This window comes from Cydia strobilella, chromosome 6 (genome assembly GCF_947568885.1).
Source record: "Cydia strobilella chromosome 6, ilCydStro3.1, whole genome shotgun sequence".
In the NCBI taxonomy this organism is placed as follows: domain Eukaryota; kingdom Metazoa; phylum Arthropoda; class Insecta; order Lepidoptera; family Tortricidae; genus Cydia; species Cydia strobilella.
In genome coordinates, this window is record NC_086046.1 from 7,074,761 (window position 1) to 7,089,974 (window position 15,214).

The 15,214-nt window shown below is 37.7% G+C and overlaps 1 protein-coding gene across 1 annotated transcript; it reads right to left on the reverse strand.

Moving 5' to 3' along the window:
• LOC134742409 (uncharacterized) lies at positions 1-15,214 on the reverse strand. Its single transcript, XM_063675550.1, has 3 exons — positions 14,609-15,214; positions 13,489-13,687; positions 1-667 (listed from the first exon to the last, which is right to left on the reverse strand). Exons 1-3 carry the CDS (start codon positions 14,970-14,972, stop codon positions 490-492), a joined length of 741 nt encoding a protein of 246 aa, XP_063531620.1. The 5' UTR covers positions 14,973-15,214; the 3' UTR covers positions 1-489.

The following is a 15,214-nucleotide window of genomic DNA, read 5'->3' on the forward strand; positions in this document are numbered from 1 at the left end:
GCGGGCTTATGAAGTTATGACGTATAAATAACACTTGCACTGCGTGTGTCGTCAAAATCGTTCCAGACTTATCTTGGTCTGACTCTAGGTACATATTGGACTATAGAATTTCTGATTTGGCTACAATTACAGTCCGACAAGAAATTGTAGAAATTAAAAAGTGGCAATACTGTAGTGTCATCCCGTTTCCTCAGATTGATTTGCTTTCAAATCAACCACCACTGCTGCAGTATCGCCACTTTTTAATTTCTACAATTTCTTGTCGGACTATAGCTATTTTTCTTAAAAGTTTGCCGTCCCCTACGCTAAACTATGTATTCGAATTCTGAAGACAGTGTTACTAAAAGCCTACGTTTACTGTTTTCATATAGGTCTTTCGAGCCAGTTCCAGCTACAAATTGACTCCAGCTACAGATGACAGGGTGCCGTGTCAGAGAGGCGCACCTGTCCTAGTATTTAGTCAACCGTTCGTTGGCAGGCCTTGCTTATTTACTGGTTTCTGATGAGCCTGTCGAGCGAGTTCCAGCTACAAGAGTAATCGATCTGCAGATGTCCGTAACGGGAGAGGTGGAAGTTGTCAGGCGCAGTTTTGGGGAAGGGGCGCGCCCAGTCTTCGTATTCTGGAGACAGCCGCTCGTTGGCGAAGTGCTCGTAGGCGTCCGTTAACCTTAAAAAACACAAAAATGTTATTAGGTATGTAATACAAAGATGAAGTTTTTAGCATAACTTAATTAACCTATGTTATTAGATGTTAGGTATTTTTAGTGCCTTAACCGGAGAGGTACTCGAATTTAACGAACTGTACAAAGCTCTTGATTCGAGTAAACTGTTAAATTAGGTACTGGTTTAGTGCTTTAAGAAGTTCAGGTGAAATGTTTCAGATCATTGACCAAATAAAACAATAGTAACATAAATCGTCCATGTGGCAGTAAAAACTTTAGTACCGTAATGAAAGTGAATTGTAGAAACGTAGGTATTAGTTAAAAGAAAATTTAAAGCAAGAACAAGAATTATTTATCGTCATTCAGCTACAGCTACATTTTATCAGAGGTACTCGTATATTCTGACACTTTTTTGGTACTCCCATAGCGCTGTCTAGACCCCGAGTCCCCGACGCTCAGCAAAAGACCCTAGTGTGGGGTCTCTCTTAGGAAGTTTATGATATTGCGGCAATAAAACACACACCTTACATTACAAATACTTAGTCCAATATCGCGCAACTAGGCCGTTCAATTAATACGCAATCGTACCGTCTTCGGCAACGATTACGATCTGTCAATAGATCGGATCATGACGGTTAGATAACCGACGAACTTCCTATCGTACGTGCGAGTATTCACCGGCAGAAGTGCAAAGTCATAGGCTTTGAGATCGTTCAAGTATGTACCTACTTATGTAGGTATATCCTCGTCGTAAGTGTTCATATGTACAATTGTGTCTTACATGAAAAATATTAGGTCTTCTAGTTCTTAGGCAAGGCTGAAATGATAAATTCCGGTAAATGCAGGCAGGATAATTAGTACTTACTTGCCAAATAAAATACAGTATTTGGAGCATTATTTTCAAGATTAAATACCTACATGTATATAGGCTCGCCGTTGTATTATAAGTAATAAATTCAAATCTTTCTGTGCTGTTCTGTGAACGGAGCTCCGTGGAGTACTATCTGAAGTATTATAATAGCGGGGTAGCAAACTCCAGTTACTTTGTATATGGATGTCATCTAAATTAATTCCGTAGCGTGATTTCAAGTAAACATGCGCCCATCTCACGCGCAGTTTCTGAGACAATTATGAGCATGGTCGGTAATGTCGGTATGAGTGGCTTTCTCGCTATCCGAATTTACCTCAACAATGCTGGTTCACGTAATCCGTGACTAGAAAGTGGGTGTGCTAAGTAATTGCTCTTATGCTACATTATTTCCGGTGCACTTCTGGGAAAAGGACAATTATATCTTAAACGGGCTATATACCTCTTAGATGAGTATATAGTCACATAAGGACCATTTAAGATCAGAATTAAGTAGAGTAGGGACCTACTTTTGTAGTGGACCATTTATATGTAACCATAGGTTAGGTAACTTAAAAACGCGTTTTTACAGCAAACTACAGTACATTTTAAATTCAAAGAGGGCAAGCATAAAAAGATACAGCAATACACGTTGGTTTATAATGGGGTTCTAGGCCGGGTAGGGTTGCCCCATCGTCAAAGCCAAGGATTTTTTTATTGATCTAAATCAGTGCGTTGTCCCACGTATGCACAACTAGCTGTTGCACGCGACTTCGTACGCGTGGATTTGTATGTTGGTGGTTATATATTCTACATGAGCATAATATAGAACATTATGCAGCAAAAGATATCAGTAGGGACGGTTAATCATTTGTTAATAATTATACAACGCATGAAATTTGTCTTTCACAAACTAAGAAGTTTCAAGACCCTAACTGAAAAAAATTGTTCCCGATATAATCCCTCTCGACGTCTCGACCCTCTTAGAAGATTTACAAGTCCACTATAAAAAAAAAAATTCGCTCCCGAAACTATATTAATACAAACTTTTCAACAACGGTGTCAAGTTCCTAGCTTAAAAGAAAATTTGTACCACATATAAACTTACATCCTCTTTTTAACCCCTTTAGGATGAATTGTCAATAATGCTGAAATAAGTTTTTTCTCTTTTAATTATATATCTTTCTATGAAGTTTCAAGTACCTAGCTTAAAATAAAATTAGGACCACGACAAACTTTCAACCCCTTTTTAACCACTTTAGGGGATGCATTTTTAAAAACGCTGAAATCACTTTTCTAGTATTTTAATAATATGCCTTTATACAGTTTCAAGTCCCGCACTCAAAAAAAAATATGATCTCCATACAAACTTTCAACCCCTTCTTCACCACCTTAGGGGATGAATTTTGAATAACCCCTTCTTAGTGGATACTAACGTCATAAAAGCTATCTATTGTGAAAAATTCAGCTCTCTATAGGTCCAACGGTTTGGGCTGGGCGTCGATTTAAGTGAGTCAGTCAGTCAGTCAGTTAGTCAGGACTTTTACGTTTATATATATAGATACACATTGTATATGCTTGTGGCATGTCCGATCTTAGCGAGCCCATTGCGACACTGGACACCCAATTAAGGAACTGTTCCAGCGGTCGGCGATATCTTTACCAATATGTTTGATGAAGGCAAATATTTGAGGAGTGAAGACTAGAGTGTAGGCCTTTAAAACCATGTTCTCATTCATTAACGCTGTTTATTTCTCAAAGTAGCAATAACCGGAAAAGCCTCTTCTTCAATTAATGTGCCACCATTACGTAAGATTTAATTTGTTAATGTTATAATTTGTCAACATGTCTACACAGTAATAAATAATTAGGTACATTAAATACCATAATATATTGTGTAAGTAGTTAAGAATTAGCAACTATCGGAGAAAGTGTCTTCCATTTCACATTCCATGATTACTACTCAATGGAGATCACAAAAAAACGAACACATTGTCATGCAAGTTTTTCTGGAACTGCATTGATGCTTCTTAGTAATCGGAGTCAAATTACTTGCTTATAACTGAAGTTAAACCAAGTTAGCCGCATACTTGGAATTGATATAAATAACATAAAAAGAATCGACTACCTACATAATATCACCATTTTAATGTTTCCTACAAAACTTTCGCTTCCGAAGTAGGAAAGAGTCGTTGTTGTAATAGATTATGTATTGCTGCCATTCCTGCCATTTCACATCTGAACGTTTGGTATTACAAGAATTGAGATTATCTAACATTGAGAGTACCTAAAAATTATTTATGCGTTTTTATAAATTATTATTTAATAGTCGAACGAGTATGACGCTACGAAATATTTCAGAAGGAGTCTGTTTTTCTATTACAGAAGGTAGGTTAACGTGGTAAATTAATTAGGAGTAGGCCTATTCTGATTGTTTCGGAAGCGTTCCAGCTATGGATGGTATAGAGTTATATAGTTATATGGTTATATAGTCTCCATGGTTCCAGGTTTAAGAAATTTAATGTCACTTTTGATACAGTCCGTTAACTCTCAGAATGACCTTCGGATTTTAGAAAGATACATCGGGTATCGGCGATAACACGAGAAGGTGATACAGCTGTTCTGCTTTCTTATTAACTCACAAAAAGTTTTAAACTTACCGCAAAAAGTTAAGGATACATATTGTCTCAATGTAAAGTAAGCCCTAATCTAATGACATTATGATTAATATTCGGTTGATGACTATATTGCGATTTGACTTTTTGTCATAACTCGAAAACAAATTTGAAATTATATAGATTTGATAATACCAGTTACATATTTCAATTCATATGGTAAAATTATACAATTGGAAAATTGTGATATTATTGTTATGGTGGTATTAACTACTCTTATATGGTTTAAGGCTGAAAAGACGACTGCACTCTTTGGGTGTTGGATTGCAACTAAATCAGTAAGAGACTGTCATTTTCTATTACGCGATTACATCCGATTTTACCCGAAAAACGAATGTCGTTCTGAGAGTTAACGGACTGTATATCCATAACAAATCCAGATCAAACCTATAACCTGTTACTGCAATCAAAATGCGTCTCAAGGATTTGGGACTTAATGCAAAACCTTTTTGAAGCAATTTTTCACTCCAAACCATTTCTGTCTTCTTTACTTTTTCCCACACGCTCAGACCCTACCCGATGAACCATAGTTATTTGTTATACAAGGGTGCAAAGTTGTATTTTACCCGCGAGTGTGGAATTGAAACACGAGCAAGCGAAAGGATTCTATAGTTGAACCACGAGCGAAGCGAGTGGTTCTAAAATAGAATCCTGAGCGTAATAGTGAGTGTTTCAACACACGAGAAGTAAAATATATTTGCACCCGTGTGTAGCACAAAACTTTTCCCCTCACTATAGCGAGGAAAGTGCAACATCCACAGGCGTTAGATCATCTTCATCACTGGAATCACTATTTTTTTTTACGATAATACGATATTATAACAGAAAACTCTGTAAGTTATGTATTTTTACGTGTCGGAGTCGGTGAGAATAGTTATTTGTTATACAAGGGTGCAAAGTTGTATTTTACTCGCGAGTGTTTCAACACACGAGAAGTATAATACATTTGCACCCGTGTGTAACACAAAACTTTTCCCCTCACTATAGCGAGGAAAGTGCAACATCCACAGGCGTTAGATCATCTTCATCACTGGAATCACTAATTTTTTTACGATATTATAACAGAAAACACTAGAAATTCTGATTTTTACGTGAGTCGGTGAGAAGAACAGTAAAAATTTTGTTGACAATGCTGACATTTCTGTTCTGACGTATGAAATGTCAACGATGCGTTTTGAAATTGCGTCGGCTCAACTTGTGCGTTCAGAATTATATTTAACATCATTACAAAAAATCTAACGTTTCTTATGGAATTTTAAGGTTTATGACTTAAAATTATTAAATAAAGCTAAATTTGGTATTTTTTATTAGATTCTCAAACCATTTATTTAATGATAATTAATATCGAACGAACCATTATCATGAGCGTTTTACGTTTTGTTATCTGTCAAGCTACTTAAACACGCTCCATCCAAGATCAAATTACTTTCCCCACTAGTGGATAAAATGCGTTTTTCCCCGCTTGTTTTAAAGGATAATAGACGGCTTTCCGAGCTAGTGAGGGGAATTTTTTTTGTTGACATTGTTGACATTTCTGACGATGCGTTTTGAAATTGCATCGACTCAACTTGTGCGTTCAGAATTACATTCAAAATCATTTAAATAAAAAACAAATGTTTCTTTTGGAATTTAATGTTTATGACTTCAAATCATTAAATAAAGCTAAATTGGTATTTTTATTAAAATTTGAAACCAATTATTTAATGTTTTTTTTTTAAACTTAATATTATTAAATATAATATTAATAGTATTAAAAAAAAAGAAATTACAAATTAATATCGAACGAACCATTATTATGAGTTTTTACGTTTTGTTATCTGTCAAAAGCTTCTTAAACACGCTCCATCCAAGGTCAAATTACTTTCCCCACTAGTGGATAAAATGCGTTTTTCCCCGCTTGTTTTAAAGGATAAAAGACGGCTTTTCGAGCTAGTAAGGGGAAATTTTTTTAACACCTTCAACGAGATTACCCAAACACAATAAGCAAACATACCGCAAATTACGATGTCATATGATGCAACGCAGAGGTCAATGTCGGCGGTTTCTCTCCAAACAAGAAACGAGCTAGATTCACACAGGTGCAACTTTCATTTGTAGGAAGCAAAAAGCGGCGCGCATTCACACGAGCACGAGGTTCACAGTGAGGCGTCGTTATAATGATAATAGAGCGTAGGGCTGTAATTTGTAGGAGCATCAACATGGGGGGAATTAAATCATTATTGCAATTACTGTTTTAGAATCTCTAGATTATCTGTATACCCATGAATGAGAGTTTTTATTGAATGTAAAAGGTAAAAGTCGCATAAGTTTATTAAGTAAAAAGATAAACACTGATAATAATAAGTTAAACAACTTGGCTTGGAAAATAATTATTTAAAACGGGTCAGTCTCATACTCAAGATCAAGACAGTTAATTCCTTTGTAAAATGTAAGTATAAGTATTTAACCTTTTTGAGATATTCCAAGGAGCCACCCGGATTCCATAACCATTAGCTTAATGGTTGTAGTTATCTAACAATTAGGCTTTAGTTGACAACCCTGTTAGGAACTTACGAGTAGGTAGTAGGTATATACATGGTGCACCGAGCAACGTGCGTTTTTGTCGTTAATGCTTTCCGTGGAAGTCGTCACGCGCTTTGGCGATGAGAATGGGAACTCACAGTAAATGTATATTTAAGTAGGTAGTTAAATTTATTTTAAGGTTTACGATGGCACTGTTTACAACTTTGTTATGAATATTATTCAAAATACTTTTCTAGAGCAGGCGTTACCCCAGCCCCCAGCTTAAGACTCATGATGCTTTAGAAAGGTAATTAGCAAATTTGGTACCTACACATGAGGTTAATAATATGTATAATATTACTTTTTATTCTGAGCTTCACTGTTTTGTATGAGTACTAGAGATGTTCTTGTTTGTTATAATATGTTCCAAAGCTCAGTTTGCCTCTTGGCATAGGCCTCCACTAACATTTTCCATTGGGACCTGTCACGTGCAGCCCTTCTCCAGTGATGTCCAAGCGTGAGTTTTAGGTCATCCTCCCATTTTGTCTGTTGGTGACCTCTACTTCTCTTGCCATCTCTGGGGTACCAATCCGTAACCGTTTTGCACCATTTCTCTTGTGGATAGCGTTGCATGTGGCCTGTCCATCTTCACTTTTGTTGGTCAAGCCGGGCATTATGTCCACAACTTTGGTTTTTTCCCTTATTATGCTGCTATCCCACTCTATACTGTTTTCTTATACACCTGTTAAGCTTCTCTCCATGGCTCTTTGACAGCGTTTCAGCTTTTCAATGTGGTTTTTCGTGAGACTCGTCGTAAGAGCATACGTTTGCATCCATAAGTCATGACCTCATGACTGTACAGTACATGTGTTGAAGACTTTACTTTTTGTTTGCATACTTAGCTCCTTAGATTTCAAGACTTCTTTTAATGACCAGTATTTTTTTCATCCATTTCCTATTCGCTCAATTTCCTTAGTGGTTTTATCTTCGTAAGATATTATCTGTCCTAAGTAAATATACATATTCAAGTGGTTTGTTATCAATTTTTATAGTTACTGGTTTTGTGTTTGTAAGCAGTTTTGTTTTGTCTTTGTTCATGCATAGGTCCACTTTCCTACTTTCTATATATCTAGGATAACTGGAAAATACGTGAAAAATACCTTGTAGATATTTGACATCAGACTTATGGGTCTGTAGTTTCCTATACTATATCTTCCTTTTGTCCCTTCTTAAATATAAGAATAATGTTTGATGTTTTCCATTCTGTACGGATTAGACCGGTTGTTAGTATTTCATTAAATAGTGTAGTGAGTATTGGAAGTAGTTCCTCAAGGGCCTGGAGATTTTCCATCTTCTGGCTATATATAGCTTTTTCTACTTCTCTGGAAAGTATTTTTGGTTCAGTTAACACTTTTTCCTATTCTTTATTGACGTTTGTACTCGGACCATGTTTCTGATTGTTGTCTGGATTTAAATATAGGTCCTATTAAAATTTTGTGGCTATTTCTTATGTTTTTTCTATTAAATGAGGTATGCTCCTTTTTGTTAAGTTTTGGTATTCATTCCTTATTTGATTCTCTCAGTTCTTTAAGCGCTTTTTTCTTTCCTCCTGTTTTTACTATGTGTTTCTCTAAAGTTTGTAGCTTTGTCTTCCTATGTTTTCTTATATTCTCTCTGATTTCGCGCTTGTGTACTCTGCGGCGGAGTACTGCGCACCAGTATGGTTAGGGAGTGCACATACCAACAAAGTGGATGTCAAGCTGAACGAGACCATGCGCTGCATCTCTGGCACTATTAAATCTACTCCCGTCCACCATTTCCCATTTCTTTTGATGGTTACATTCTTATGATGCTTCTTACATTTCTTACCATGAAATGGTTTGTATTGAAATTGAATTTAGTTAAGACCAACGTATCTGTGAAAGCTTTTGGGTAGATTGTTGTTATAAAGTCAATGTCATTTTTGGTGCTGCCATCTGGGGAGATCCATGTCCACTTATTCTTTTTGTAACTATGAAACTTTTAAGGTCCTCAAATCAATCAGATTTCAGCTTCATTTTCCGTCTTAAATTTTCTAGGTATCGGTAGGTAAGGCATGCAACTTTAGGGCAGATAATAGTGTTTGAAGAAAACTTAATATGACTATAAAAGTGCCTTGATAAGGCCTTACCTTTACTTGAAGATAAACAAAACTTGGTAACAGCTTACACCTCCATTACCAGGAACTATCGACCTCTTATGCGAATGGACGCAATATACGCATTCAATACCTACGCAACGATACTTGCATCAACTTTCGCTACAACACAAAAACAACAGCCCATCATAATGACCGGTAGCGTTAGCTGTCGAGACTTCGAGAGTGTTTTATGGCTCCTCCACACGATGGGCCATCATACTGGCCCACTAAGATGGGCCAGCGTGTAGAGAAGGTAGTGGTGTCGGATGGCTTATGGCGTGGCGGGATAGCGCTATGATGGCCACGGTGTCGATTTTTCGTCCGCACATCAAAAGTAGTGGGCTAGCGATAGCGAGATGGCCATGCGATGGTTAAGCGCACCCAATATGGAATGGGTGTAGATGCGTACGCACCATCGCTGGCCCACTACCTTTGATTTGCGAACGAAAATTCGACAACGTGGCCATAATACCCCAACGCCATTCCGCCGCGCCATAAGCCAATCCGACACCACTACCCTCTCTACACGCTGGCCCATCTTAGTGGGCCAGTACGACGGCCCGTCGTGTAGAGGCGCCATTAGAAATCCGCAGATGGGCCCCGTGAGCGTTTCTATTAATCGTCTCATTAGCTTGAAACGTCTGTGTTTTGTGGTGCTCCGAGTTTTAATACAACTTCGAGAATAGTCTAGTCGTAGGCTCGGGAAAACCAGTATAAGTATTGTTTGATTTTGCTTAGTTGTTAAAGAACTCGAAGTCACCTTACTCTGGTTTTCCGAAGAATTCATTTCGCTTGTGCTCGCGCAAAGAATGCACGAACTGGCGCAGGCATTTGTGATCAGCGCGCGGAACGCCGCTGTGCTTATATGCGGTTAACGCTATGAAATGGTGTTTGAGCATGGTTATTGTTATGCATTTATTTTGGTACTTTTTACAGTTTTACTTTTTACTTTTTACCTGGCTACAACCAGCGACATAATATCGCATTTATATGCAAGGAAAACGCTTAAATGTACCTATTAAGTGTCTGACCCCAAGTAAATAGGTAAGAAGGACCCAGGCAAAAGAAGATATTATTATTATTATTTTATTTATACGATCAAGAAGAATATTAGGATTCGAGTAACACCTACTTATTATTACTACAACATTATCGTGTAGCTAAAAATCTTTTGAATTTCTCTGAACCCCCCTGCATACATCTCCTGAAACGCACACTTAACCTGCGGTTTAGGTCATCCTTACATTTTCGTATCAAGTGATATTGATAAGTACGGGTACCAGTACGGTACCATATATTATGCAGTTTGACACTGCTATGGCAGTCGTGGTAAGGCTAAATGTTTACAAAGTAGGTAGTCAACTGTGTTAACTAAGTACAAAGCCCCCAAAGGCTAGTTCGCAGGTCTGCGAGATCGACTACACACTCGCGTTCGCGGCTTCGCGCCGCGATTCGCGCACGAGTGTGGAGGGGCTTACGGTACTACTGTTCGTAGTTAACGTAAGAAGGTATTAATCATTACTTATAAATAAATGATTAAATACTTGCTCTAAATAAATACCTATGTACCTACAACACTAGCCATATGTTTTTGCACTAATTGATACAGCCATTGTGTAACTGTAATCCCAAACAGTGTTGGTTTGCTGTCCATTCAATTTACATCATAACTAACAATAAGAACAAAGTACCTACTTACGAAAGACGAGAAAATCAAATATTATAACTAGAAAGTAGTATAGTCTAATCTAATAGATCATTGTTTTCATTATAAGCTGAGTAACGAACAATTTACCTAATCTGCACAAGTGTGTTGGGTTATTAGACAATTTAGAAATGGAATCTCCCGAGTCCATGCAGGAAGAACGTTCCTGATGATTTAACGTTAATATGTTTACATCTCTCCTATTCGGAACGTTCATCCATCATGGGCTGATAGCCGGGTGGAAAAGTGCATTTTCACATCACCTATTCTAAAAAGGGCTTATTCTTCCCTGCTAGGAGGGATCAAAGTGGCACTTTTCTTCCCTACTAGGAGGGATGCAAGTGGCACTTTTCTGTTCTAGGACACGATTTTTTTTATCTTTTGCATACATTTTTTTTTAGGTAATTAATATTTTAGAACATAATAATTTCCTCATAGGTGATGTGAAAAACAGTATGTGTCGCATGGTAGCAAAATTATTTCCATCTTGGGCGTTATCACTTGAATCCCTCACTACGCTCAAGATTCTATGTTAGAATCCCTTGCTACGCTCAGGATTCAATTATAGAATCCTTCGCTTCGTTCAGGATTCAATGTACGCCCTCGCCGTAAATATGTCATTTTGCTCCCTTGTGACACAATCTACTATTTTCACATCACCAATTCGAAAAAGGGGTTTTTCTTCCCTGCTAGGAGGGATCAAGGTAAAACTTTTCTGATCTAGGACACTAGTAAAAAAAAATTGCACATAATTTTTTTAGCTTAAAAAATATTTTTAATCATCATAATTATCTCATAGGTGATGTGAAAGCAGTATGTGTCACATAGTAGCAAAATGATTTCCATCTTGGGCGTAACACACTTGAATACCTCACTACGCTCAGGATTCTACTATAGAATCCTTCGCTTCGTTTAGGATTCAATGTACGCCCTCGCCGTAAATATGTCATTTTGCTCCCTTGTAACACAATCTACTATTACGCATCCGTAGTTTTTTTTTATTTAGAGATAAACTAGAGTCTCTAAATAAACATGCGAGATACGCCAAAATTGTTTGCAATTTGACATTTCATTTCGAATAAAACGTCATCTCGACTGATATTAGAATAGAGGTCAAATCAAATTCCTTTGTTTCTCAAAGATGTTCTAAATTTGAATGTAATTAAAATATCGGCTATCGATAACATAAAGTAAAAATTACGATTCAAAACATTACTTCTGAACATATGGAAGTTATGATATGGAAGTTGATAAAATAGTAGATTCACAAGGGAGCAAAACTACATATTTTTATACCACGTCGGTGGCAATCAAGCATACGGCCCGCCTGATGGTAAGCAGTTACCGTAGCCTATGGACGCCTGCAACACCGCATATTTACGGCGAGGGCGTACATTGAATCTTGAACGAAGCGAAGGATTCTATAATTGAATCCTAAGCGTAGCGAGGGATTCTAAAATAGAATCCTGAGCGTAGTGAGGGATTCAAGTGTTAACGCCCAAGATGGAAATAATTTTGCTACCATGTGACACATACTGTTTTTCACATCACTTATGAGAAAATTGTTATATTCCAAATTATTATTTAACCTAAAAAAATGTATACAAAAAAGAAAAAAAAAACATGTCCTAGAGCAGAAAAGTGCCACTTTGATCTCTCCTAGCGGGGAAGAAAAAACCCTTTTTCGAATAGGTGATGTGAAAACAATTATACGTACTACTTGTATTTAATATTGAAAAGTATGAAATAAATATTTCTTAATATAGTTTGTCAAAGGACTGTCTCATTTCAGATATAGACAGAGAGAATCATACTATCTTTGTCTTACACTAGTGAATATAGTTTTTAGGGTTCCGTACCCAAAGGGTGAAAACGGGACCCTATTACTAAGACTCCGCTGTCCGTCTGTCCTTCTGTCTGTTACCAGGCTGTATCTCATGAACAGTAATAGCTAGACAGTTGAAATTTTCAAAGATGATGTATTTCTGTTGCCGCTATAACAACAAATACTGAAAAGTACGGAACCCTCGGTGTCCGACTCGCACTTGTCCGGTTTTTTTGTTCTTATTTACTGACAATTTGGTTTGACGAACTATAAATCAATATATATGTCGATGAATGTTTAAAATATTATCATTACATTTATATTACATTACATCTATTCATTCACTTATTCACTTTCACTTTTTTTAAGGCGCGTATACATTAAGGCCATATTAGACCAAGAAAAGTCTGCAGAGATTTTGAGAGCACACGCAGTGCCAGTATTTATACGTCATAATTATATAGAAGTTTGACGTTTAAAATAACACCTGCAATGCGTGTGCTGTCAAAATCTCTGCAGACTTCTCTTGGTTTGACTCTATCCCAGTATGTCTATAGCCCGCTCCAGATTCTGCGGCTTCGCGCCGCGATTCGCGCACGAGTGTGGAGGGCACTTATGATCCCAATTTAAGATCGGATTGTCTATGGTTTTAGATTTTTTTCCGATCAATATGTAAATGGCGCCAATTCCAGTCCCTAATTCTCTTAATCTCTTAACCGTCAAAATATTTTATTGTGTTTGACTTTCCTCATACTCGAAATGAAAAGTAGTGTTTAACTCGGGTAAAAGTAATCATCTCACCGTCGATCGGCTCGATCTATTGGCGCTCTCACGAACTTGGTTAGCAATCTATATGTGCTTACTTACTCATTCAATACTTCAATAGCCTTTTTACGCGACTTTAATAAGCTTCAAGAAAAATTTGCCTAATAATTATACAGAATTACAGTAGTTAGTCTCTTCTGTTCTCGAATGTTTAGGATATCGTCATCACCATCTTGCTTGATCGTTATCAAATTGTGGTCAATTTGTTTAGCCAATTTCCTTAACATTCAGGAATAGAAAAGACAAGTCTAATAAAATAAAGAGTAACCTGGAATGTCTCCTATGTTTCCCGTATCCGAGGTTCGCCATCATGTACTCGGGGTGGTGCGGCAGGGACATCCTGGAGCGCGGCGGTGGGGGCAGGTAGCCGGGGGGTGGGGCCAGCACATGGCCGTAAAGGGGCTCGTAAATCATCGGGTGAGGCGCGTATACTGGCTCTTCGATGTACATGGATCTTCTGCGGTCTCCTGTATTGAGAATGTGCTTTGTTGCTAAAATGTCTGAATACAACCCGTATTTTTGTCATTTTTATTCAAATTCGATTTGTGAATGGTTATAGTGGCGGATAAAGTTGCAAACCGCATACCTAACTCCATTACAAGACATTAGAGATTTGCTACCTTAGTCAATAATTTCTTAACTCCTCAAGAAGTTACGAGGATTGCGAATAGAATGAAATAATAGAATGTTGAATTTTATAATAAAATTTAATAAAATACCTAGATAGCAAATGAGCAATTTATCACAATAATGGTCAGTTCTTTACCTACCTATTAATATGTAGGATTTATTTCTTTAAACTTTATTTGCAACATTACAACTCAATTAGGTATTTGGCAACTCAATGCCTTAAAGTTAAGGCATTGCCTATCAGTAAACTTGGTCGAAAATTGGACATATGGACTGAGTTTGTCTAAATGCAGAATTATGCAAAATGTGCTTAATAGAAATGTCAAGAGTAATTTTATAGCAATATTAAGTGAAATTCTCAAGAAGGCAATTTATTCAAAGCAGTCCAAACATATGAAGTTTTTCGACAAATGCCGTTATTAATAGCAGAAGCACAGAAAAAAAAACAGATACCTAAATTATTAACTTAATGCATATAATTCTCCTGTAACTAAACTTGTAGCTCAGAAGTTCTTCCCTGGAAACCCCGTGAAATCTTTATAAATTTTGAAGACTTCTTTGCCACACTACAGCTGATATCTGTGTCACAAAGAGTTTACGTAGATCGCGCTCCACTAGTTTAACTGAAACACCTGTCGATAATTACCCAGGTATTATCAATTAGGTAATATTACGTAGAAACAAAAGAAACAGTCTTCTTTGTGTTATCGACTAGGTAACTATCTACATGTCATATTTGAGCGTAGGTAAGTACTTACGCATTGGTCTCTCATTGTATATCATTTCTGGTATTACTCTGGACATCTTCCTCCCGTACACAGCATATTCGCATGGAATAACCTCTGGTGGCGTCATGTTCCTCCTTGGCGGCGGGGGCGCCGGCACTTCTTCCTCAGAGTCATAGTTTTTAGTCGGAACGTAGTAAAAACTAGCACTGACTGGTTCGCCAGCAAACGAATGCAAATTCTCCCCCTGACTCGCGTCCGTATCCTGAATGATCCCGTAAGCTTCGTTATCCCAAGGGTCCAAGTACACACGGTGGTTCGGAGATTCCTGTTGCTCCTCACCCTCGCTATCAAAGTCTACAGCGGCCCAATACGGGCTCCCGGCGTGTCCCGGCATCGTCACCGAACTGTCACTAGAACTCACTGAATCCAAGTTTGGGGACAAACATTACCGCACAGCACGTCCCATCCGAATATGGTGAGTATTATTAATGTGCGAGTGATTGTTATGCTTGACACGGAATAGTCATTCGACAAGCGAACGTTGCAACAGGCGGGGAACTTATGGCCGTATGCGCGCACCGGCACCTGTCTTCGGACTTCGAATGCGAGACGTGAGGACCGCGCGCGTTCCACTAG